This window comes from Hippichthys cyanospilos, chromosome 1 (genome assembly GCF_059441005.1).
Source record: "Hippichthys cyanospilos isolate Australia breed blue-spotted pipefish chromosome 1, RoL_Hcya_1.0, whole genome shotgun sequence".
NCBI classification, from domain to species: domain Eukaryota; kingdom Metazoa; phylum Chordata; class Actinopteri; order Syngnathiformes; family Syngnathidae; genus Hippichthys; species Hippichthys cyanospilos.
In genome coordinates, this window is record NC_142369.1 from 35,157,161 (window position 1) to 35,180,084 (window position 22,924).

At 40.1% G+C, this 22,924-nt stretch overlaps 1 protein-coding gene across 8 annotated transcripts; it reads right to left on the reverse strand.

Moving 5' to 3' along the window:
* Positions 1-830: 830 nt before the first annotated feature.
* On the reverse strand, positions 831-20,502 carry fam151b (family with sequence similarity 151 member B). 8 transcript variants are annotated; one of them, XM_088413281.1, is made up of 8 exons: positions 20,378-20,502; positions 16,725-16,810; positions 16,370-16,454; positions 12,732-12,891; positions 12,438-12,655; positions 11,438-11,573; positions 9,667-9,710; positions 1,031-1,182 (listed from the first exon to the last, which is right to left on the reverse strand). In XM_088413281.1, the coding sequence occupies exons 2-8, from the start codon at positions 16,800-16,802 to the stop codon at positions 1,172-1,174; spliced, it is 732 nt and encodes a 243-aa protein (XP_088269407.1). In that variant the 5' UTR covers positions 16,803-16,810; positions 20,378-20,502; the 3' UTR covers positions 1,031-1,171. The 8 variants fall into 8 exon arrangements, with proteins under 8 accessions (XP_088269355.1, XP_088269390.1, XP_088269364.1 ...); XM_088413246.1 differs by lacking the exon at positions 1,031-1,182 and adding an exon at positions 7,906-8,901; XM_088413229.1 differs by lacking the exon at positions 9,667-9,710 and having other exon boundaries at positions 831-1,182.
* Positions 20,503-22,924: the final 2,422 nt, after the last annotated feature.

Genomic DNA, 22,924 nt, shown 5'->3' on the forward strand with positions numbered 1-22,924 from the left:
TTTTAATGATTTCAAGTGACTTGCTTGAAAAGAGGTTTGAAGAGTTGTTGCCAAATTGCACTTAGATAATGCCATGCCACTGCATCGTTGTAGAACATGGGTGTCAAACTCTGGGCCCGGGGGCTAGATCTGGCCTGCCGCATCATTTTGTGTGGCCCGCGAAATGCTGATTTGACTACAAGATTCTGGCTAAAACACCAAACTTGCAAGTTGTCTTCAACTTTTAAAAATTGGAGTAAAAAAACAAACAAACTTTTTTTTCATTCCTAATTTCTTTTTTGAACAGTTTTTGCCAGCCTCTGATTTCAAAACTATAAATGTGTGTGATGAACATATATTAGGTTGTTATCATTATGTGCTTAGTTCATTGTTACCCATTTATGCAATCCTAGTTCATCTTGACCCTGTCCTTAGATAGAACTGTTGACGCACGAAAGTGTGAGCCGGGACCTTGGCCCAGCTGCCGGTGGCGCCCGGCTGGCTCTTTTGTTGTGTCTTGTAATCTGCTATGCTTCTACTCAATAAAAGCCAGGGGGGGACGGCTGGGCAGTGAAAAACTAGCGTTGGAAGACCCACGAGTTACATTTGCCCAAGCTTTTTTCCCTATGCCCGGCATAGAAAAGTCAATCTTGGCTGGTCTGAGTTACTCTTTTTGCTGTTTAAGCAGCTAGGCTTGTCCTAGTCTTCTTTTCTGAGATTTCTCTGACAGACAGGTGAGGAAAATGGTAGAAAAACATTCATTCACAAAAAAAATCAGGCGGCAGGCTGGCAAAGCAGAGCTGTATTCCACACTTTAGTTTGGAGCGGAGAACAAAAATGGAAGCAGATAAGAAGATAAACACAGTGGAATTTAATGTTTAAAAAAATGGCTTGGAAAATAAGATATGACTGGTAACTCCAGTCACCAGCTAAATTGGCTTGCATTTAAAAAAGTACATTTAGAACGTTGCTTGTAGGAAAAACAAAAAGTGGAACCGTGAACATCCAGAGGTTTGGATGTTCCCATTTTCAGCTTAGTTATTTATTACTCATGTTTCATCACGTAAAGTCTTTGTCAGCTCTGTTCTTAGCGCCTCTGGTAAGTCATAGCAGATCCTGGTGACATCAATACGGGTTCTGTAAGGCAGCAGGTCCTCTATTTTAAATTTGTCGTTTTGGCCAGTCCACACGGTTAGAGAATACCTACACACAACAAAAGAGTATAATAATTAGATAGAGCTGGGTGATGATATCGATATATCGCAATTAGGAGGGATGCAATATGATTCTAACGTATCAATTTTGACACGTCTTGTTTTTGTAGTACAGTAATTCCTCGCTGTATCACATTTCATCTTTCACGGGTTCGCTGTGTCACGGATTTTTTAGTGTGGATATTTTTTACAGCGCATTGTGCTCTGAATCCTGATTGGCTCAGGGGCTTTACTGTTGTCTCAACATAAAATATTGATGCTGTACTGTATTGCTTTTTCACTTGTCAATTTATTACAAAAGGCAAGAGGATCCAAAAGCTTGCTTTCGTCTCTCCTGTGTCTCTCCTGTGCCCGTGTGCCCTCGGCTCAGCACACACTTACAAACGTGCTAGTAAAAACATTGATTAACAGCTTGGTCTCTGTGAGCCAATTATGTGACTCGTAGGCGTGCCGAGAGCAAACACACACGTCTGTGTGCCTACCGAGAACAACGAAGAAATGCACAGCTTTGAAAATCTGACTTTTACCAAGATTTCTTTTTTTCAACAAACTTGGGGCTTTAAAATGGGTTTTGATTTTTGGTTTTATTCTATAGTTTAGTACTGCATTGTAAAATAATAATAATTAAAAAAAAGCTGTCTATTTCAGGGATTTCACTTTGCGCGTGTTATTTTTGGAACGTCACCCAAGCGATAAACGAGGGATCACTGTATTTCTTTATAACAAAGTATTCGATTAAATCCAACTATCAGTTGCTTCTTGGTTTTCATTGGAAATTGCACACCTCCTTATAACTGGCTTGATTTCCAATTATGTAGTCAAAAACAGCATTCGAAAATAAAGTGCCACCTTAGTGTTGCTGGCTTCATCGCATTGTTAGCAAGCAATCAGACACAAAATGGATTTTGACAAATTTAAAAATGATTACATTTTTAAAAATATATTCACTCATTCAAACCCAGGGTTGTATTTTCATGTTTTTTTAAGAGCCCGAAATTTAATCCCAGATACTTCAGTATTTAATTGATTCTTAAGTACATTAAAGTCATTAACTTCCAGATACTAAAGTGTTAAATTAATACTTTGGTATCTGGGATTGAATGTCTGAACTCTAAAAAAAAAGTGAACATACGCAATGAGTTAAACTGGTTGAATTGATTGCTTTATTGAAGAGTAATACATAGTTTCACAATTTAATGTAAAATAACATGGAATTAAAACACACACGCACACACACAAACATATATTTTGGCTGTCTCGCAATTCGATTCGATTCCAATTTTGGGGTCTCCGATACAATTCAGAATCAATTTTCGATTCTCAACAATTTTCAATTCAAAACGATTAGAATCAATTACTTAAAAATGACTTCTACTTCAATCTATTTTTTGCAAGACAGAATAACAAAGGGAGACCGTTTATTTTTAAGTTTTGCTTATTAATGAGCATGACTTTTTCCAAAAATAACTGCTATTTTTAAAGCTAACTATAAATTATATAGCTTTAAAGGGATAAAATAGATTAAACAAAAAAGTGAAATAAGATACATTGTCATTTCATATTCCAAAATATTATTGATAATATATATTTATATTAATTAATATTATTACATTTTTAAACTGTTGCCCAAATAAAAACTTGATATTTATCAGTACATTTATGTTAAACAAGATATGAATATGAACTTTTTCAAGTGAGCAGTTAAAATAATGGTACAGGTAAAGGTAAGGGTAAAAATGTCGGGAGCATTATCGTCACAATTGTTTGTGACATTATTTAGTGCAGTAGAGACAGTATTTTTATTCATTTGCATGTATGTGAGTAATTTGTGTTTGTGAATTAATTTGGAGTTTGCATACATTTTGTATTGATTACTAACAATTTGCTTTATGTTCTGTATGAATATTTTTCTAGGTTAGCTCATTTATTTCAATAGTTCATTCCTTAACAGCAAAGTGAAAGTAAAATGTCCTCACTGAGACGAGTATAAGCTTAGTCCGAGCTAGACAACAAACTAAACTCTGAAGTGATGACGCAAGACATCCTCATCGTAGTTTGTAGCTTTTAATACACATCTTGGTATCAACATCAGCAGGGTAAAACTAAAACTAAAGAATGCAACTAAAATCAGCCATATTTTTCGATAGCACACATTCACAGCAGGTGTAAAAGAGAAACTTAAATTAGCTGACAATTCAACAGCGATTACCTTATAAGTCACTTTAGCTTTAAAACATGACCTTAACAATTTAACAAACAACATTATGCAAACAGGCTTTGCCCTTGTAGGCGTTCAATACACGTCTCGATCAGCACTGATTCAATCACGTTTTTTTCCCCCACCTGTGTAACTACCACGGTGTTACGGGTGGGGTCACTCAGGGGTCATGCTCTCTGGTACCGGCCTGCTTTGTTTCTTTTTCCCTGTGTTTCCTGGCATCTTTTTTTTTAGGTGTGCCCCAGCAGTGCACGGATTGGTCGGCTCCAGGAAGGCCCACGATTGGCTGCTGCTGATTGGCAGGTCGCACACCTGCTATATATTAAGCTGAGATGGCAGACAACTCTCGTCCTCCTTCGCTTCCAACCAGCCACGCATTTGTACTAATAGTCTGGAAACCGAGCAGTAGGGGTGAACCGCCGTTTTTGTTGTACATTTTCTTTCCTCCTGTTTTTGGAGCTAGGGAGGTAAGCCTATTGTCTTTTGGTTGTTTTGTTTGCTAGGTTAGTTTAGTTATTGCAGAGGCAGATTGTTTTGTTTGTTGTTTTGGCCTTGGTTCACCCTGAGTTAATTGCTCCACTCTTTCAGTAACCCTTTTGTAATGTAAATGAATGTATCTTTTGTTTTCCAAACATTTGGGTTATCGGCTGGCTGCTTGGGAGTTGGGGAAGGCGGGGCCCATTACACATGTTATGTCCTAGGCCCCTAGACTGGGACATAACGGTCAAAAGCACACCAAGCTTCCTGTTTGCCCAGTTTGCAGCAAAATAAAAGCATAGCAAGAGTTGTCTAAGACATATTACTGTGACTGTGGCCTTGTCTACATGTAGTCGCGGTTCTTGCAAACGGGCCGTAAATATCTCCGTTTTGCCCTATTTGCTACATGTGTATATAACAATTAGAAAACATTCAAAACAGGACTGGTTTTACATGTGGAGGTCATATCAAGTTTATCCCTCTTGATCTTTTTTGGCTGGTTTTCCACTCGTGCTGACTTTGGCTTGCATAATTATTTCTACTGGCAGTATGAGGCGATTCTTTAACACTTCAGAAGTTGCACTGATTGTCCAACCTCTGCAGGATGGCACATCCACACGTGCTGCAGCAAGAAGGTTTAATGTGTCTCCCAGCACAATCTCCAGAACATGAAGGACATTTCAGGAGACTGGTGGTTATTCTCTGAGAGCTGGACAGGGCCGTAAAAGGTCCTCAACCCCTCAGCAGGACTGATAACTGCTCCTTTGTGCAAGACAGAACAGGCTGAGCACTGCTCGTGCCCTACAGAATGACCTCCAGAGGGCCACTGGTGCTAATGTCTCTACCCAAACAATCAGGAACAGACTTCATTAAGGTGGCCTGAGGGCCCGACGGCCTGTAGTGGGCCCTGTGCTCACTACCCAGCACCGTGGAGCTCAACTGGCATTTGCTCAAAAACACCAGAATTGGCAAGTCCTTCACTGGCGCCCTGTACTTTTCACAGATGAGAGCAGGTTCACCCTGATCACCTGTGATAGATGTGAAAGTGTCTGGAGAAGACAAGGAGAACGTTATGCTGCCTACAACGTCGTTCAACAGGTTTGGTGGTGGGTCAGTGATGGTCTGGGGAGGCATATCCATGGAGGGACGCACAGACTTTTACTGCCTAGGAAATGGTGCTCTGACTCTCATAAGGTATCGAGATGAAATCCTTGAACCCATTGTCAGACCCTACGCTGGTGCAGTAGGTCCTGGTTTCTTCATAATGCACGACAATGCCCGGCCTCACGTGGCAAGAGTATGCAGGCAGTACCTGGAAGATGAAGGAATTGAAACAATTGAATGGCCTTCACGATCCCCTGACTTAAACCCAATAGAACATCTCTGGGACATTCTGTTTCGGTCCATTAGGCGCTGCCAGGTTGCTCCTTAGACTGTACAATAGCTCAAGGATGCCCTCACACAGATCTGTGAGGAAATGCCACAAGACACCATCCGTCGTCTCATTTTGGAGCATGCCGCGACGTTGTCAAGCATGCATACAAGATCGTGGGGGCCGCACAAGATACTGAAAAGCATTTTCATTTACAGAAATTAAGTTTTGAAAAAAATGAACTAGCCTGCCACATCTTCACTCTGATTTTATGGTGTCTACACAATTGAGCCCTCTGCAGGCTGAAAACTTTTATTTCCATTAAAAGACTTGGCATCCTTTTGTTCCTTAGACACTGTACTCCTTGTGTGATGTCAGACTCCTGAATAAATAGCCCCATTCACACACGTACACATTACTGGGCTAGACAGGCTATTTTCCAGCGCTTTTAAGCGTCAATAAACCCGCATCAGCCATTAAAACTTGTGAATATATGTGATGCTGTCAAAACTTAAAAAAGCTAATAATAATTCAAAATAAATACCCATGAAATTCTATGAAGTCCAAATTACAAAGCACACCAATATGAATGAATGAATGGTTTATTTCGAACATGCGATTATACAAAACAACAAACAAACAAACGAACAAACAAAAGAACAAATGAAAAAAGAAAATAGTTGAAACATTGGCTTAACATGTTCGAAAAGGATTAGGAGGAAGCATACGTTTATTTAATCCTACCCCTTCTCCATTTAATAGTTAATGTTTTAATAGTTTTTTTAAAATCACATACTCATAAACATGAATGTGCCCAAAATAAGGAACAAATAAAATAAACAAGTAGACAGACAATATATGAGACCACTAATGGTTGTCACACACTTCTTATTCCCTATAACTTGTGAATACTATGTGTTTGTACTGCTGTTTGAACTTGCTCATGCTTGGACATTGCTCCAGCTCCCCTGTCTCTGTTCCAGATTCACTCCACATATTGAAATACAGAAAGTTTTTAATGTACGAGCACACAAATGTTTAAAATTTAGTTCCCCCTCAGATTATGTTCCCCTTCTCTTTGAAAAAAACAGTTTGTGAATATTTCCTGGAAGTGGATTATTTGTTTGCTTTATAAATTATTTGTGCTGTTTGAAAATGAACTTGTTCGGTGAGTTTCAATGTTTCTGATTTTAAGAATAGATGATTTGTATGTTCTCTGTAACCAGTGTTATGAATTATCCTTATGGGTCTTTTTTGCAGTATAGACAGTGGTTGTAAAGTACATTTATAAGTATTTCCCCAGATCTCTGCACAGTAGCTTAAATATGGTAATATTAGAGAATTGTAGAGAATGTGGAGTGATTTGTGGTCCAGAAAGTGTTTTGCCTTACTTAGTACTGAGATGCTCCATGACAATTTGTTTTGCACATGTTTTATGTGAGATTTTCATTATAGTTTATCGGCCATAATTACACCAAGAAATTTATTTTTGTGAACCCTCATAAAAGATATATAAGAAGAAAATCATTTTATTCATTTGCTATTAATTGAATACGAACGAAATAAAATAACACAAACATATTAAAAATGAAACAATAAATGAAGAAAAGGCTTGCACTCTCCAAAACAAATGGCGGACACAATCGATCGGACTTTTCAGTATCTCCCGGTTTTTCTTCACCTTTTCATTAAGGAGGTCTCTTTCTCTTGGCACTGAGTTGTTCAGTGTATCCACTCGGGTGTTCCAAAAGTTTTTTTAAAGCACCGTAGCACATTGAGGAGCCCTCTTTACCTTCGAACTGAGATGTACAAAACCGTATATCCACTCGGGTGTCCCCATAAGTTTTTAAAAGCACCGTAGCGCGTGTGTCCAGCCGTGCTTGGGTGTCTCGTTGCTGCCTTGGTTAAACAATTGAAGTTTGCAAAAGTGTTGCTTCAAATGCCAAATCGATCCTTTGTGAACAAAAGGCATTCCCAGCAGCCAGGGTTACCTCATAGCTACGCTATGCCACTAAAGCAATCAGGCAAAGCCGACACCGCGTAGCTTGCTTGTTGAGCATTGCACCGCCTTCCTGCAGTGAGCATCCACTCGCATCACGTTCAACGTGAGGCCTCTCGATGGCGATCTTATGACTCGGTTGGGTATTACAGCTGTCTATTAAATTATAGGGACTGCTCACAAGTCCAGCTGCGCTTGCGCAAAAGCCTGCAGTTGTTTATGCGAATGCCCTACCACCTCAGAGAGCAGGCGGGTTACATACAGCCTGGCGACACAGCCTGGCGACTCAAGTTAGCTGAATTCTAATTGGCTAATAACTTCAATTTACAACTACAACATTAGAAGGAGCGGAACCAAATGGATATAATATGGCACGAATAGAACAGAATATCGAGAACAATTTTATTAATCAGAAAAATACATAACATATATATTTAGTAAAAATGATAATATGAAACTGACTTTCATTATGATCTTGATGTCAGGTTATGTTAGGCCAGCAGAGAAGGCCTTGATGGCCCTGATGGTCCACCACTGATGTGTGTGTGTGTGTGTCATATATATATATATATATATATATATATATATATATATATATATATATATATATAGACACACACACACACACAAGTTTGCCATCTAGAGGCCTGGATGCTCACTGTACGAAGGTGGTGCTAAGTTGTTTATGTCAAACGTTTGCTCAACCTTCAGCTAATGGCAACCATGAGGCATAGCGTACATTGAAGCCAGACCTGTGGACATTTCGCAAAAAAATCAAATTTACTCGCTTTTTTTTTTAACCCACATTGGCTTGAAGAACAAAACGGAAATTGGACCGACACCACCTTCAGCATTGGCGTCCATGTCAATATATGTAATGATACGCAAACCTCTACAAGCAAGTCATTGAAGTCTTTCTGAGGAAAAAAAGAAGAATGGATTTTGTATTGAAAGAAGTGGGAGACACGTTTTGGTGAGTCGAGCATTTGATTGATTTTCTTCATTTTTAATATGTTTTCGTAATTTTAGTTTGTTCACATTCAATTCGTGTTAGAGACAGAAAATGATGTTCTTATATTAAAGTGTGATTTGTAATTTAGCGTACAATCTTGTTTAGGCTTGTCTGCTCTTGGTGTCACGTTCTGTCTAGGTTTTGCCAGTTTGTTTTATTTTGTGGAGTTTGACTTACTTTGCTTTTGGGTTCGTCTTGTTTTTCCCCCCAAGTAATACAGTGGGCCCCCGTGTTACGAACTTAATCCGTTCAGCGGCTATGCTCCGTCACTCCAACTGCTCGTATGACGGGCAATCCAAACCTATGTTAATTAGTGAATGCGTGCAACGCGGGCAAAAACCTTAGGTAAAGACATCACGACTTTATACACATATTAAAAATTAGTAAAATAATCTACTGTACAGTTAAATTAAATAACATAAATATACAAAGGAAAAATGACATTTACCTTTGGGGCGACTTGACTTGAGCTGGGTGGAGGCGGAGGGGAGCAGAGACCAACCCGCAGAATTTATTTATTTTCTTAAACGAGAACTTTTCTCAAACTAGAACATATCACCCGCGATTTCCTTCTCTTTAATCCATAATAGAAGAAGCCTCTCCATTTTGTTGTTGACCGAGGTACGTCACCTGGCAAGGAAAGTCTTGCCTTTAGAAGATTGCCGAGCGGTTACGGCCATACTCACTAGCAATATTAACTATGAGTGCGACTCCGTATTTTTTTTTTTATTATCTCCTGCTTCATTTCTATTGTCTTCATCCTCTTAGTTCTTCCTTTACCGCCACTAGCAATTTTAGAAGCCATGTCTAACAGATAAAGTTTGCAAAGTCTTCACAACAAACCGACCAGCTGTGCCATCAAGCTAGATGAAGGCGTTCGGCCAATAGCATATCAGCATTTCTGTGATTGACGTGACGCCGGCCAATAGCATATCCGCATCTCCGTGACTGAGACCGGGACTGAGACAGTGACTGTGACGTTGTAAGAGCAATAGCATATCGGCTTTACCGTGACATGCGAGAACAGTTGATTTTGTTGATGCAGCAAAGCGAAAAAAAAATAGTACGGACACATTGACTGGCATGTTGGGGCATCTTGGATTGTTCGTAAGACGAAAGGTTTGTACGTAAGAGGGGGAGGACGCTGTCCACGTTCGCAAGATGAAAAGTTTGTAAAAGAGGGAGTTCCGGGGGCCCACTGTATGTATATATATATATATATATATATATGTATATATATATATATATATATATATATATATATATATATATGTATATATATATATACATATATATATATATATATACATACACACACACACACACACACACACACACTATTCTTTTTTATTAAACACGATTTTATTAATAACTATTAACAATTATTTCACACACCTCTTGCAGTCAGACTGCAGACCCCCATGTTGAGATCCACTTGTCTACACAGAACAGATTGAGATTGTGACTGACAAGGAAACGAAGTACATTAAGTACACATTCATATCAAGATGTACATTTTCTTGCCATTCTTTACTTAACAAAACTGAGCTGTTTCTGCTCTGTGCCTGACTGAATGACTCATCACACCCTCTTATCTACATTGACCTTTTCCACTATGCTGAACCACTCACCTAAAACACAATGGGAAGTGATGTTTGAGCTGCCCACACAGTCTGTGGGCCCAGGAACACATCAAGGCACACAAAATCAAGGCTCATATGTGGGCAAATTGTCTTTACTTCTCTCCAATACTACATAGCACTAGTTTGCACAATTACCTTGCAAAGGTTATGTTACACTCACATTTGTAACGATCGATGTGAACCGTTTGCACATTCCAATGTGGAATGATAAGACAACAATTATTATAATTACTATTATAGACAACAATTCTTGTCAGCAGAATTGGTAAAGCTCATTTAGCGTAAATGGTTTTCGGACAGTGGCCCTGCTTTTAAGAATACTACACATATGGGGCAACTAATATTTTTGAAACTGAGAGCTACTTCTAGACTTATATTTGCGTGTCCTAAGTCTTGAGATGCTGCGTGTCCTAAGTCTTGGTGCTACAGCCCAAAATTGAAGTTGATCGACTCAGCAGTCTTGGACAAAGTGAAAATGTATGAGCCTTGTAAATGTCTAAGACTGGACATTCAAAAATTCATAGCTCAAATTCTGTATACATTTCTCTTATAGGGACGTAATGAACTTACAATGTATGTCACGAGGTGCTAAACATGCCACCAATTTTTATAAGTCTAGCTCAAAAGATACCAGGATTGGTTTTCATTTTTCGACCCCAGGTGGCACTTCAGAACCACAGTTTTTAATCGTTTATGCCAACTGTAAAATAATTTTAATATCAACATTTTCACCAGGCCCGATGATTGTGCAAAATTTGGTGAGTTTTCACATATGTTTAGCTCCCAAAATCCAATTATTTTTTATTTTTCGCTTCATGGCAGATTTTGAAAAAGGCTTGTCAAAGACTTGGTGACAGGGTGTTTTTTTTTCTTCCGCTTTGGTGCCATTTCAGGATTAAGTTTCACTGAAAGCTGTCATGAGCATGATCTATAGTAGCCCATAAGTGATTAAACACAACCACAACATCCAAGGCAACAACACAGCAAAACATGTGCAGGGGTTGCACGAACGTTAAGTGCTGATGCCAAGCCGGGAGCTACACAACATCATCTGCAGGCCAGCTATGGCCCTCAGGCGATGAGTTTGAGACCCCTGATGTATGCAAACTGTTATGTGAATGATTTCTCATAATAATTAGGACACATATAGTGAAGCCTTCACTTTGGTGATTTAGGGCTATACAAATACAATTTGATTGATTGATTTGACTACTTCGAAGATTCCGCTCTCCCATCATACTCTTTCCTTAGTTTGCTGCCATCTGATAGGCTAGGTCCAATAACAGACTACAAGCCTGCCATATGCCTCATATTGTCAGCTGAACACACATGAAATCTCATGTTGGATATGCACTTTAGTACTGGTTTTGAAAATGATAATTCTGGACATACAGTAAATACATTTTTAGAATGTCCTGAATTCAATGTTGTTTTTTTCCCCAAACATATTTGGAATGAAGTAACTGTGTGTACTGCATCTCAACTATAACAATAACAAAAACAAAAAAAAGTGTGTGTGTCACCTGTCTGACTGTTGCAGCAGCCATGTGAGCTCAGAAATTGACTGGGCCAAAAGGGCCGCCCGTACTGGGAAGGTGACAAGATGTTCAAGGCCTTGACATATGTCCTGCATCTCATGAACCATTTCCCAACTATAACCTGAAAAATACATCATATCACATTGAGTCTTGAATAGCTCTAAAATGTGAAAATACAAGCACCACTGTTTAAAGACCTATAAGCCAAAAATGACATACAGTACCAGTAACATCATTACTACATTCAAATACCAACTAATGCAAAACAAAAGAAATTCACGATTCAAAATGAATAAATATACAGCTATCTGTGATGTTTACTAAAATGTTAACACATTAATCCCAGTGACACACTAGAAAGTAAAAAAAAAAAAGAGAAACAAAATTCACCTTCCTAACAAATGATTCTTAGAAAGTGTCAGAGAAATCTCAGAAAAGAAGACTAGGACAAGCCTAGCTGCTTAAACAGCAAAAAGAGTAACTCAGACCAGCCAAGATTGACTTTTCTATGCCGGCATAGGGAAAAAGCTTGGGCAAATGTAACTCGTGGGTCTTCCAACGCTAGTTTTCCACTGCCCAGCCGTCCCCCCCTGGCTTTTATTGAGTAGAAGCATAGCAGATTACAAGACACAACAAAAGAGCCAGCCGGGCGCCACCGGCAGCTAGGCCAAGGTCCCGGCTCACACTTTCGTGCGTCAACAGTTCTATCTAAGGACAGGGTCAAGATGAACTAGGATTGCATAAATGGGTAACAATGAACTAAGCTCATAATGATAACAACCTAATATATGATTCCCTTCACAGAAAGTGACAAATGGTGTCTTTTAGAATATTTTATGAAGATGTGCCCACTTGTCATGTTACTTTTGGTAGTAATGGTAGTAGTAGCAGTGGTATATGCATATAAATGCATATAAATGCACATACCATAAACCGTATCAGCCAAGCTGACACAAGAAAATAGCACTAACCAATCCCCACCCACCTGAATGATCAACTCCTGCAGACCACTTTGTGGTCCAGCCAAGGGAGAGAACAATGTTAGTGGGAAGAGTCTTTACAGCTGCCAAGAAAGCTTGATGATTCAATGGTTCATCCAAACTCCCGGGTCCAGGGAGGACATCAGCATTGATCCACACAGGAAAGGTCATCTGAGCCAGCACTTCCTGAAACAGGGCCACAGAAAGAGCAGCTGCATCTAGGCTGTATGGAGGCATAAAAAGGGTTAACATTATGTCTTTTCTCACCACTAGTAGAATCTAATCTGGTCACGTCTCACCTCTTGAAATCTAATTTGATCCCCTTGCTGTGCACCTTGACACATTCAAGCCACTCCTTTAGTGTAATGTCACTGTCTGTATCAGGAGGGTGGCCCATGATGGGCTCCTTAGGGTCATGCCCTCTTATGATTACATCAGCCTCAATCATATGAGTGGGACCTTAGAGTAAAAAGATTGATTCATTATCAATGTAGGAAAATAGGAGTGTGATTATTCAGTACACATGCAAAAAAACAATACTACTATTTAAACGATATAGCTGCGTGTCTTATTTACAAACGCAAACAGACAGTAATTCTCTTTAAGGTATTACAATTAGTAATGTGAAAAATACTCATTTTGTATAAAGTTGAGACGATCACTGATTGTGATTACATGCAATAAATAACCCTGTTAAAATTCCAGCTGCAGTAGGCCATTTAAACAACTGCAAATACCTGAATACAGTCATATTCCAGCATATGTTCATATTCCAGATTTAAAAAATACAAATAAAACCCATGAGTTATTCCTCCCCTCCACGCCTCACCATGGTGGAGGGCTTTACGTGTAGCGTACGCTGGTTTGATGAGCTAAGTCTTCTGGTTGTAATGTGAAACTGAACAAGCCCTGACAGGTATGATGGTGCCAAACCATGTAAACATTTAAAAACAATTAATACAACTTTAAACTGTATCCTAACACAGACGGGCAGCCAGTGCAAGGTTAGGACTAATATGATCGAGCACTTTTCTCCTACTCAGCAAACGAGCAGCTGCTGACTTTGTGGTCGTGTCATTGGATTTCTGGGTGCATGTTTTGGACACTCGGGTGATGAGAGGGGCGGAGCTGTCAAATGATCACCAACTGGTGATGTGTTGGGTCTGATGAGTGAGGAGGATGCCAGTCAGACCTGTCAAGAGTCAAGACCCAAACGTGTCGTGAGGGTCTGCTAGGGAACATCTAGCAAAAACCCCTGTCATAAGGAGTATCAAGTCACACCTCTGGCAGTTTTTTTTCCCACTTCCCAGGGAGGCGGGGGACATTGAGTCAGAATAGACCATGTTCAGCGCCTCCATTGTCAAGGCAGCTGATCAGCGTTGTGGCCATAAGGTGGTCAGTACCTGTCGTGGCAGCAATCAACGAACCCGTCAGAGGATACAGTTGTGAGGGACACCTTCAAGATGAAGAAAGAATTCTACTGGGCATTTTTGCCCACTGGGCCTCCCGAGGATCCTGACATGTACTGACTGAGGTCATGGAAAATGACTTCCGGATGGCTTCAAGGAAATTCTGGTAGAGGAGGATGAAGCAGTGCAGCATCAACACTGTGTAGAGCAAATATGGGGCACTGCTGATGTCATCTTGGGACATTGTGCGCTTGTGTTCAGAATACATAGAAGACCTCAATTCCAACAAAATGTTTTGCTTTGAGGAAGCAGAGTCTGGAAATTTGGATATGGGCTCTCCGATCTGAGGGGCTGAAGTCAAAACGGCGGTCAAAGAACTCCTTGGTGGCTGGTCCCCTTGGGTGTAAGAGATCTGACCGGCGTTCCTAAAGGCTATAGATGTTGTAGAGCTGTACTTGGTTAATTTGTGACATCATTGCCTGCATTTTCACTTACCATAATTTTGATTTTTTTTTCTTTCAACACCAATTGATCACGCTGACAGAGGTTGAGTAAGAATTAGTTAGTGGTTTGCAGGGAAGCACATTGAGGGAATGGTGAGAGAATTGCTCCCATAAGTGTGTGTGTCTGTGTGTGCATGGTGGTGGTGGGTGCGTAAGCCGGTGGTCACAAACATGTTGACCAGGTAGCCCCCAAGTAACACATGAGGGCGAGAGTCTGTCAACACGGACTTGGGCGGGAGAAGGTAGACTACTTTAGAAAAAATGTATGGGAATTACGTTCAGTATTATTATTATTATTGCTGTATCGTATCATTTGATAGAACTACCTTGTTTGTTTTTGTACTTAAATGATATAAGCCCACCTCCTCCCGCCCAAGTCGATGTGACGCACTCTCGTTTGCTTGTTCCAGGTGAACGCAACAAGCAATCTCATTGGATACCAAGCTGTCAATCAATGTGCTTTTACAAGCTCTGATTGGCTATTTTTGTGGCAAAAACGTAGCATGTGAGCAGAACTGAGCACACGCAGAGGACGACTCGAGTGAGCGTGAGCTCGATGTTGAGCAAACGTGAGCTCGATGTTGAGCGAACCTCGATGTTGAGTGAGGGAGGGAGGAGTATCGCGAGCAAGAGCGAGACATTGAGCGAGACAGGGCTATTGCGAGCGAGCAAAAAGGAATTTTGAGCGAGGAACTTCTTTTCAATATTTTTTTTCTGCGCTCAAAATCTGTTTTCGCTCGCTCAGTTTTATTTTCTACGCTCAATTTTTTTTTTTGCGCGCTCGCAATTGTGGCACAAATGTAACACCATAGATAAATGCCTTAAAGAGGTGACAACTCAGTATTCCAAATTGTACCATGAAAAAAACGTAAGCCATGAACGCCGTAACTTGGGTGTCCATTATATGTATTTACATCAGATATTACTGTTGATTCACATATTTGTTTTTTGAATATTGTGGCACTTATTTATCTGTAGAAAGACAAGTGGTTTGGATGGCTAGATGGATGGATGCTTTGTGGATGGATAGAAGTTTAAAATACAGGTCTTTTAACTTTTTACAAATACAAGGGTTGTATGAAAGGTTTTAAGCATCGTGCATAATAAGTGCTGACATATGACCCAAACAAAATAGTTCTTCCACACTATGCTTTGGTGCAATGAGGGAGACTATGTTAAAAAAAAGAAATGTTCAAAAATCTATAATCTATTTGTTTTTATGACTGTTATTATTTTTCAGACACCCCTCGTATTGTGCAGTACTTAGTGTATTGCCATCCAAGCTAACACTGCCACTGCATTAATACAAACAGAGCGCACAATACAGTTTGACCTAACGTGACAAACAAAAATAAGAATAGTCTTAATAAGACCTTTGAGGTGGTCATATTTCGTATTTTCCATAAAGCTCATTCTCAGTAAGGTAGAAAAATAGATATGTAATTAAAAAGATTTATTGGTACACTAATTAATAACAAGTAATCAGCAGTAGGGGATGAAACACTTTGTGATGCAGGTGTGTGTTAGGGACAAACCGTTTTTTCGCCTCGGACCAATTCATTGTTCGACTGATTTTTTTGTGGATTGGCATAAACTTGCTACAATTATGCCCAGGTGATAATGAATATTTCTGTCATGCTGTCTATGTTTCGCTACAAACTGTTTTATTCATGGTTTAATTTGTGCGGCCTGGTACTGACTGGCCTGCTAACTGATTGCAGGCCGGTGGTTGGGTAACATTGAAGTAGAGGACCTGTGTCCCTTATGCTCATCAATACCCCTGCATCAGGTCTGGAAAATGATTATTTTGTGGAATATAAAAAACAAAAATATTTTGTATTCATTCTATTTTGTGTGTGTTTTGTTTCACGTTTAATCAGTTAATTTGTGACACGGTTGGCGTTTTCTAAAACCACCTAACAATAAACACTTTAAGTAAACAGTTAAAACCATGACGTAGTGTTTCCATTTGAATGTTTTCAATGTTTCGCAGGTACTTTACTTTATAAATAGAAAACGTCTCACCTTGGAGCGCCTCGGTCAATTTCTTCCTGGAGTTCACAGCATGCGACCATCTGACCTCCGCGGCATCTTTATTCTTCATCTGACACTGAAAATACTCCACCAGCTTTTCACACATCTCTTCACATCAAATTTTACCACAAGTGCGTTATTTCAAGACAGGTTCAGGGAGATTCCAAAGGCGGCACACGACAAACACAATACTCGAAAAGAAGTAAATATGTAATTTAAGTATCACATTAGCAAAGTCGCATGCATATTTACATGTTGAAGACGAATATATGTATAAATATATATTTATCTTTACTGGCTTACCCGCGATAATAAACCTTCAAAGACTCTCTTCAACAATGCTCACCCGTTCCCAGTATGGTTCAGTCCTGCCGGAACAAGAACATAGTTGACTGAGAATTGATTCTCCAGTTGGCGTTTTCATTTCCGCTTCTGAAACGCAAAGAAAAAAAAGAAAAGAAAAATAAACGGAGTATTTTTTCTTTCTACAATAACTGTAGCTATTAAATATAAACGGGTTAAATATAAACGCAATTTCCATGAGAATACATTTGGATTTTGTGTTGTTTTTATATTGTGACTTTCCCCCTGATATACTCAAAGAATTCAGTATAATTCAATCCAAAATATATTTCAAATCACTTTCTCTCTCTCTCTCTCAAAAAAAAAAAATAAAAAAAAATAACGGAAGCATTTAACTTGACCTTCAACAATACAGCACTGTCGTGAAAGTAGTAGTTTGGGCTAGAATCGAGCCGCTTGACCCAATGTAGCCGCTAGATGGTGTCCATCTAACTTTATATTTACTTTAGAGCAGCCACAATTTTTTCCCCCTAGACATGATGGAAATAGTCCAGTTTCGCGACGCACGTCCATATAATGACCCGTCTAAATTAAAAAAAGAAAAATAATGGTCTCTAGATTGAAATGAACCTTTATACTTTTTTGCCCTCATAGGTGGACTGCTTGCATTATAACTGAGCGCATTTACAAGTACAGTTTAATCATTTCTAACCTGAAGCGTAGACGTAAGTGTTGGATAAAGCAAAGCTTTATGTGTGTTACCTCATGTTCCTACACGGACATAAGAAATGTACGGACAGAGTTGTAATAAATGTCAACTCGTGGTTGTGCACTGCGTAAGGTGTCGTCAATGTTCAGCCTACAAATCAACGACATAAACGAAATTACGTAACATAGTGTCAGAGGCAAAAAGGCAAGCATCATGGAATGGGGTGCCGCGAAAGGTGCGGCGATGCCACAATTAGCTCCGCCGGGCAAGTTTGACTTCTCTAAAGTTGCCGAATGGCCAAGCTAGATGAAGCGTTTTGAGCGCTACAGAGAAGCGTCAGGGCCGGATAAACAATCGCAATAGTTCCATGTAAACGCTTCCATGTACGCCGTCAGGGATGATGCGTAGGACATTTTAAATGTTTTACCCCTGACGGAAGCTGAAAATAAGTTGTATGTGGCACTTACAGAGGCTTTCTCGGCGCACTGCGTGAGCAAGAGGAACGTCATCTACGAGAGAGCGCGCTTCAATCAGAGGTGTCAAGAGCACGGAGAAAGTGTGGAGTCTTCATAACTGCGATCCACACCCTAGCAGAATTCTGTGAGTTTGGGGTTCTGAGGGATGAGCTCATACGAGATCACATAGTTGTGAGCATAAGAGATGCTAGAATGTCAGAGACATTACAGCTGGATGCTGATCTAACTTTGGAAAAAGCCATGACAAAAGTGAGACAGAGTGAAACAATAAAAAGTCAACAGCCTGTCCTAAGAGGAGTTGAACAGCAACCAGGACAAATAGAGGCAGTACAAAAGAAAGCTGCAAAGCATTTCATGAAAATAAAAGAGTGGCCTCAAAAATGAGTGAGTGCGGCTGATGTGGACAATCGAAAAAACACTCTCAGACTGAGTGCCCAGCTTGTGATGCGGAATGCAGATGTCACAAGAAGGGACATTTTGCAAAAAGGTGCAGATCGGCTGGTGGTGTCCACAATGTCACTGAGTTCTACAGGGAGAGTGATGGTGAAGAAAATTTTGCATTCTGAAATGGATTGTATGAAGGAGGAGGAGTGGAGTAACATAATAAATTTAAACAAAGAAAAACACTCTTCAAGCTGGACAGGAGCAAGTGTTACAGTGATCCTAAGCAACATATACTCCATGCAAAAATATGGATCACTTGCAGCCACCAGGAAAAGCACTGTATGACCCAAGCAAACAGAAACTGAATGTCAAAGTACGCTTTAAAGGTAAATTAGCAAAGAATCAAAAAAACAAGTATCCAAGATGTGTATGTTGTTAATGGGCTGTACAAACCATTGCTTCGGCTCCATGCCACTAAAGCGCTCAAGCTCAAAAAATACGTTAATGCAGTACAAAGAGCCAGAAGATGTTAAAGCTCAGTATCCAATAGTGTTTTCGGGGCTGCGGGAGTTAAAAGAGCCATAGAAAATCGAACTTGAACCAGGAGCTGTCCCATATGCCCTGTCTACCCCGCGCAGAGTTCCCCTGCTGCTGCGGGACGAAGTTAGAGGAACTGGAGCGTATGGAGGAGATAGGTGTGATCTCCAGAGGGACACAACCCACACAATGGTGTGCGGGTCTTGTGGTGGCACCAAAGCCATGGCCTGGGAAAATAAGACTGTGTGTGGAGGAGAGTTACTGTATGGGCATGGCCACCTACTTAGGAAAGTTTCTCACTCATCTTGCATCTTACACAAAACCGTTAAAAGACCTTCTCAGCAAAAAGAACGAGTGGCACTGGGGTGCGCAGCAGAAGGACGCTTTTCAGAAAATAAAAACTAAGCTCACAACGTGTCCTTCTTCCCTACTCGTTAACTGCGGAGACGTGCGTGGCAGCAGACGCCTCATCCTACAGGCTTGGAGCTGCCCTCACACAGAGGCAACATGAGGGAACTTGGAGACCCATTGTATTCATTTTGAGAGGATTAACAAAGGCATAGAAACATTAGGCACAAATAGAGAAGGAGGCGCTTGTGGCCACTTGGGCGCGTGAGAGACAGGCGCCACACATTCATGACGGAGATTCAAGTTGGAGACAGACCACAAGCCTCTGGTGCCATTACTAAGCACAAAAGCATTGGATTAACTTCCACCAAGAATATTAAGGTTTCGACCAAGGCTGATGAAGTTCTCGTTTGACGTTGTGCATGTCCCGGGAAAAAAGTTGATTACCGCGGATATCCCAGCAAGAGCACTAGTGAAACACACACTGTGGCACGCAGAGGTGTCAGATTTGGTGTGTTAAAAATGTAGGGGGGCCCACCTTGGCAGGCGTTCTTTACATATAACAGCAATTAATTTAAATACATTTCAGTGAGCCGTTCTGTGTTGAACATTTCCTTTTTTATTTTCATTTCAGCTATCTTAAGCATGTCTTTTGGTTAATTGGAAACATGCATATCAAAATTGAATTGACATTAAATATTGAAATTAAATATTCACTTAACTTCACTTTTTTAACACTTTAATTTACTTTTTTGTAACAGATGAACAGAAGTAAGTGTGCTCTTGGGTGCAAATTACATTTGAAACAAAAAAAATATCTCACCATGGCAGTTTAATATTTATAGAATTTTTAAACACAACAACAGAGAAATGAACAAGTAATAGTCATATCAACAAGTGCAGGGCTCATTTAAAATATGAAATTAGTAACTATAAATGTTGGTTGGACTTTTAAATGGTTATTATTCTGGAGTGAAAACTTAAAAAACAAAAAACGTCTTCAGACTTATTGTGAATGAAAAATGACTTGTCCGCATGAGTGTGATGGGTGAAACTGAGATCTGGAGTGCAGGACAAAGGCCATGGTGTGGCTCTATGGCAGTAGTATGGATGCGCAAGATGTCTTGTAAGTAAGAGTCCGATAGCCATGTCCTCACACGGCTCTAGTTTAATTTCATAACCGAGAATGTCTTCTCACACAAATACGTCGAACCGAACAAGCTTTTTCTTACATTTTCTTACCAAATGCTCGAATCTCTCGGAAACTTGTCCTTATCCAGCTGTCAGTTAAAATTGGCGATATAAAGCTGCTGGTGCTGACTGCAGCTCACAGCGTCACACTGCAGCTCAACTTTGCTCCTTTTGTTGATTGTCGCCATTTTAGAAAATTAGGGGCTCATAGTCAATTTCTCATATACTAATTTGCTGTTCCTAATTGAGCCTATAGATGGCAGCATTTAGCAGGGAACAAGGAACCTCTGATTACAGTACCACAGCGTCCTTGGCAGAGAGTAGGCACGGACCTGTTCTGGGAAAAGGAGACCTAGATTCTTCTGGCGGACTATTTTTCAAGGTACATCGAGGTGGCCAAGTTGAAGGTGCCATCAGCTTCAGCAGTGATTGCGGCTATCAAAGAAGCTTTCAGCCGTCACAGGATACCTGAGACAGTTGTGTCGAACAACGGACCACAGTACGCAAGTGAATTGTTCAAAGACTTTGCAGAGTTCGGGTTCACTCTCATCACCAGTAGCCCCCGGTACCCGCAGGCGAACGGAGAATCCGAGCGAGCTGTGGCCACTGTTAAAGGACCGTGAAAGGGCGGAGATGATAAAATAAAAACGCTTCTCACCTACTGAGCCACACCTCTAGAGTGCGGATATTCCCCGGCGCAACTTCTCATGGGCAGACAACTGCAAACTTGTTTGCCACAGCACCCTGTCACCCTAAGTCCAAGATGGCCTAACATTAAAGACTTTAGGAACAAGCAGATATTGTCAAAAGAAAAACAAACAACGACACTTTAATCGTCGGCCCACTCTTTACCAACCCTGCGACCGGGCCAAAATGTGTGGTTGCCACAGACACATCGGTACATCTGTCACACCGAGTAAAAGTGTACAGGTCAATTCAGATGTTTCAGGCACACCGTATGTGACAGGCTCAGGTCCCGCCGGCTAAGCATTTAGACTTGTAGAAGTTTTAAAGGTTAGTAGAGCTTCATTATTACTGTGTTGGTGCAATGTTCTTGAAAAGGAAAAAAAAAGGTGAATGTCAGTCATAAAGAAATAACATTTGCAGGGAAATGTTGCATATTGAATATGCATGCGTGTGGAAAAATAAAGAAAATATGTAACAACAAAGCAGACAATGAAAATGGGGAAGTTTGGATTTAAGAGGGGAGGTCTTGGATAAAGCAAATCTGTATGTGTGTTACCTAATATTCCTTCACGGACATGAGAAATGTACGGACAGAGTCGGAATAAAAGTAAACTCGTGGTTGTGCACAACAACAAGGTGTCGTCACTGTTCTCCATACAAATCAACGAGATAAACAGATAATGTAACAGTAAGCAGTTTGTTACCTTTAAAGAGGATATAACCAGTGGTGCAGTGAAGGGTATACGTGTGTATTCACATATACCAACTTTATTTAGACCAAGCATTGCGGATAACCACTTCTAACCTCTTCGATGCGCACCTTTCAGGAATATCCAACTGCCGAATAACATCTTTTCCCAGGATTAAGGGAGGAATGAGGAAGATTGATCCGTCAGCCAGATAAGCCAAGTTTTGACACATATATGTGCATTTTTTTTTAGGATGTAATTATTCTTACAATAATTACTGTAATAAGTCGGGCTACAGATGTAAAAGTTCTAATGTCTCCAGGTGTCACGTCGAGGCATGGCGACGTGAGGCGGTGGAGGGAAAGGGGCTCAAAACGCAGGAGGACGGAGAGGGTTTGCTCAAACAAAAATGCTCTTTTAATAATAAAACAGGGCAGGAAAAGCAGAAGACAAAAACTTGACAAAGTAGCAAAATAAATGAGGAACGGAATATAACTCACGAGACTAAATGGGACTACGGGGGAAGACTGGAGGACGAGTACAGAGGCACAGGGAACACGAAGTGACGAGGTACAATAATCCGACAAAAGCAAAAGAGGAACGGCGGTTTAAATACATGAAGACTAATTACTGAAAACACACTACAGCTGGACGGGGACAGGAGGCAGGGGAACCGGATAGGCTAACCCGAGAGGAGCAGAGGCACACGGACAACAGGTGGACGAGATAAAACTAACGAGACTGAGACAAAGGCAGACGCAGGGAAAAACAACACGAATGAATGACGAAATGAACCAAAAACTACTTAAACTAAATCCAAAAACCCAAAAACCCCAGACAGAACGTGACAAAGAGGGACAATAAAGTATATGGTATCGTATTGTATTGTATCATATCGTAAGTATAGATACCTCCATGTTTCTAGCACAAGTACCTTCAAACAAATCTTGTGTTGCATTTCAAAGTAAAACTGAAATTCTGCAACTTTGAACAATAAGTTTTTTTTATCGAACAATCATTTATTACTTTTTAATTATAAAAAAACAACAAAAACACAACTGTCTAAATCTTACACACTGTTCCTTTTAAAAAAAAAAAAATCTTTTTATTGAACAAGAACATAATACAATTCCAGTATTAGAATTACAATTAACATTTTACATATATGTGAAAACAGAAACAAACCAAAAAAAAAAAAAAAAGACAAAACAAGCCAACTACC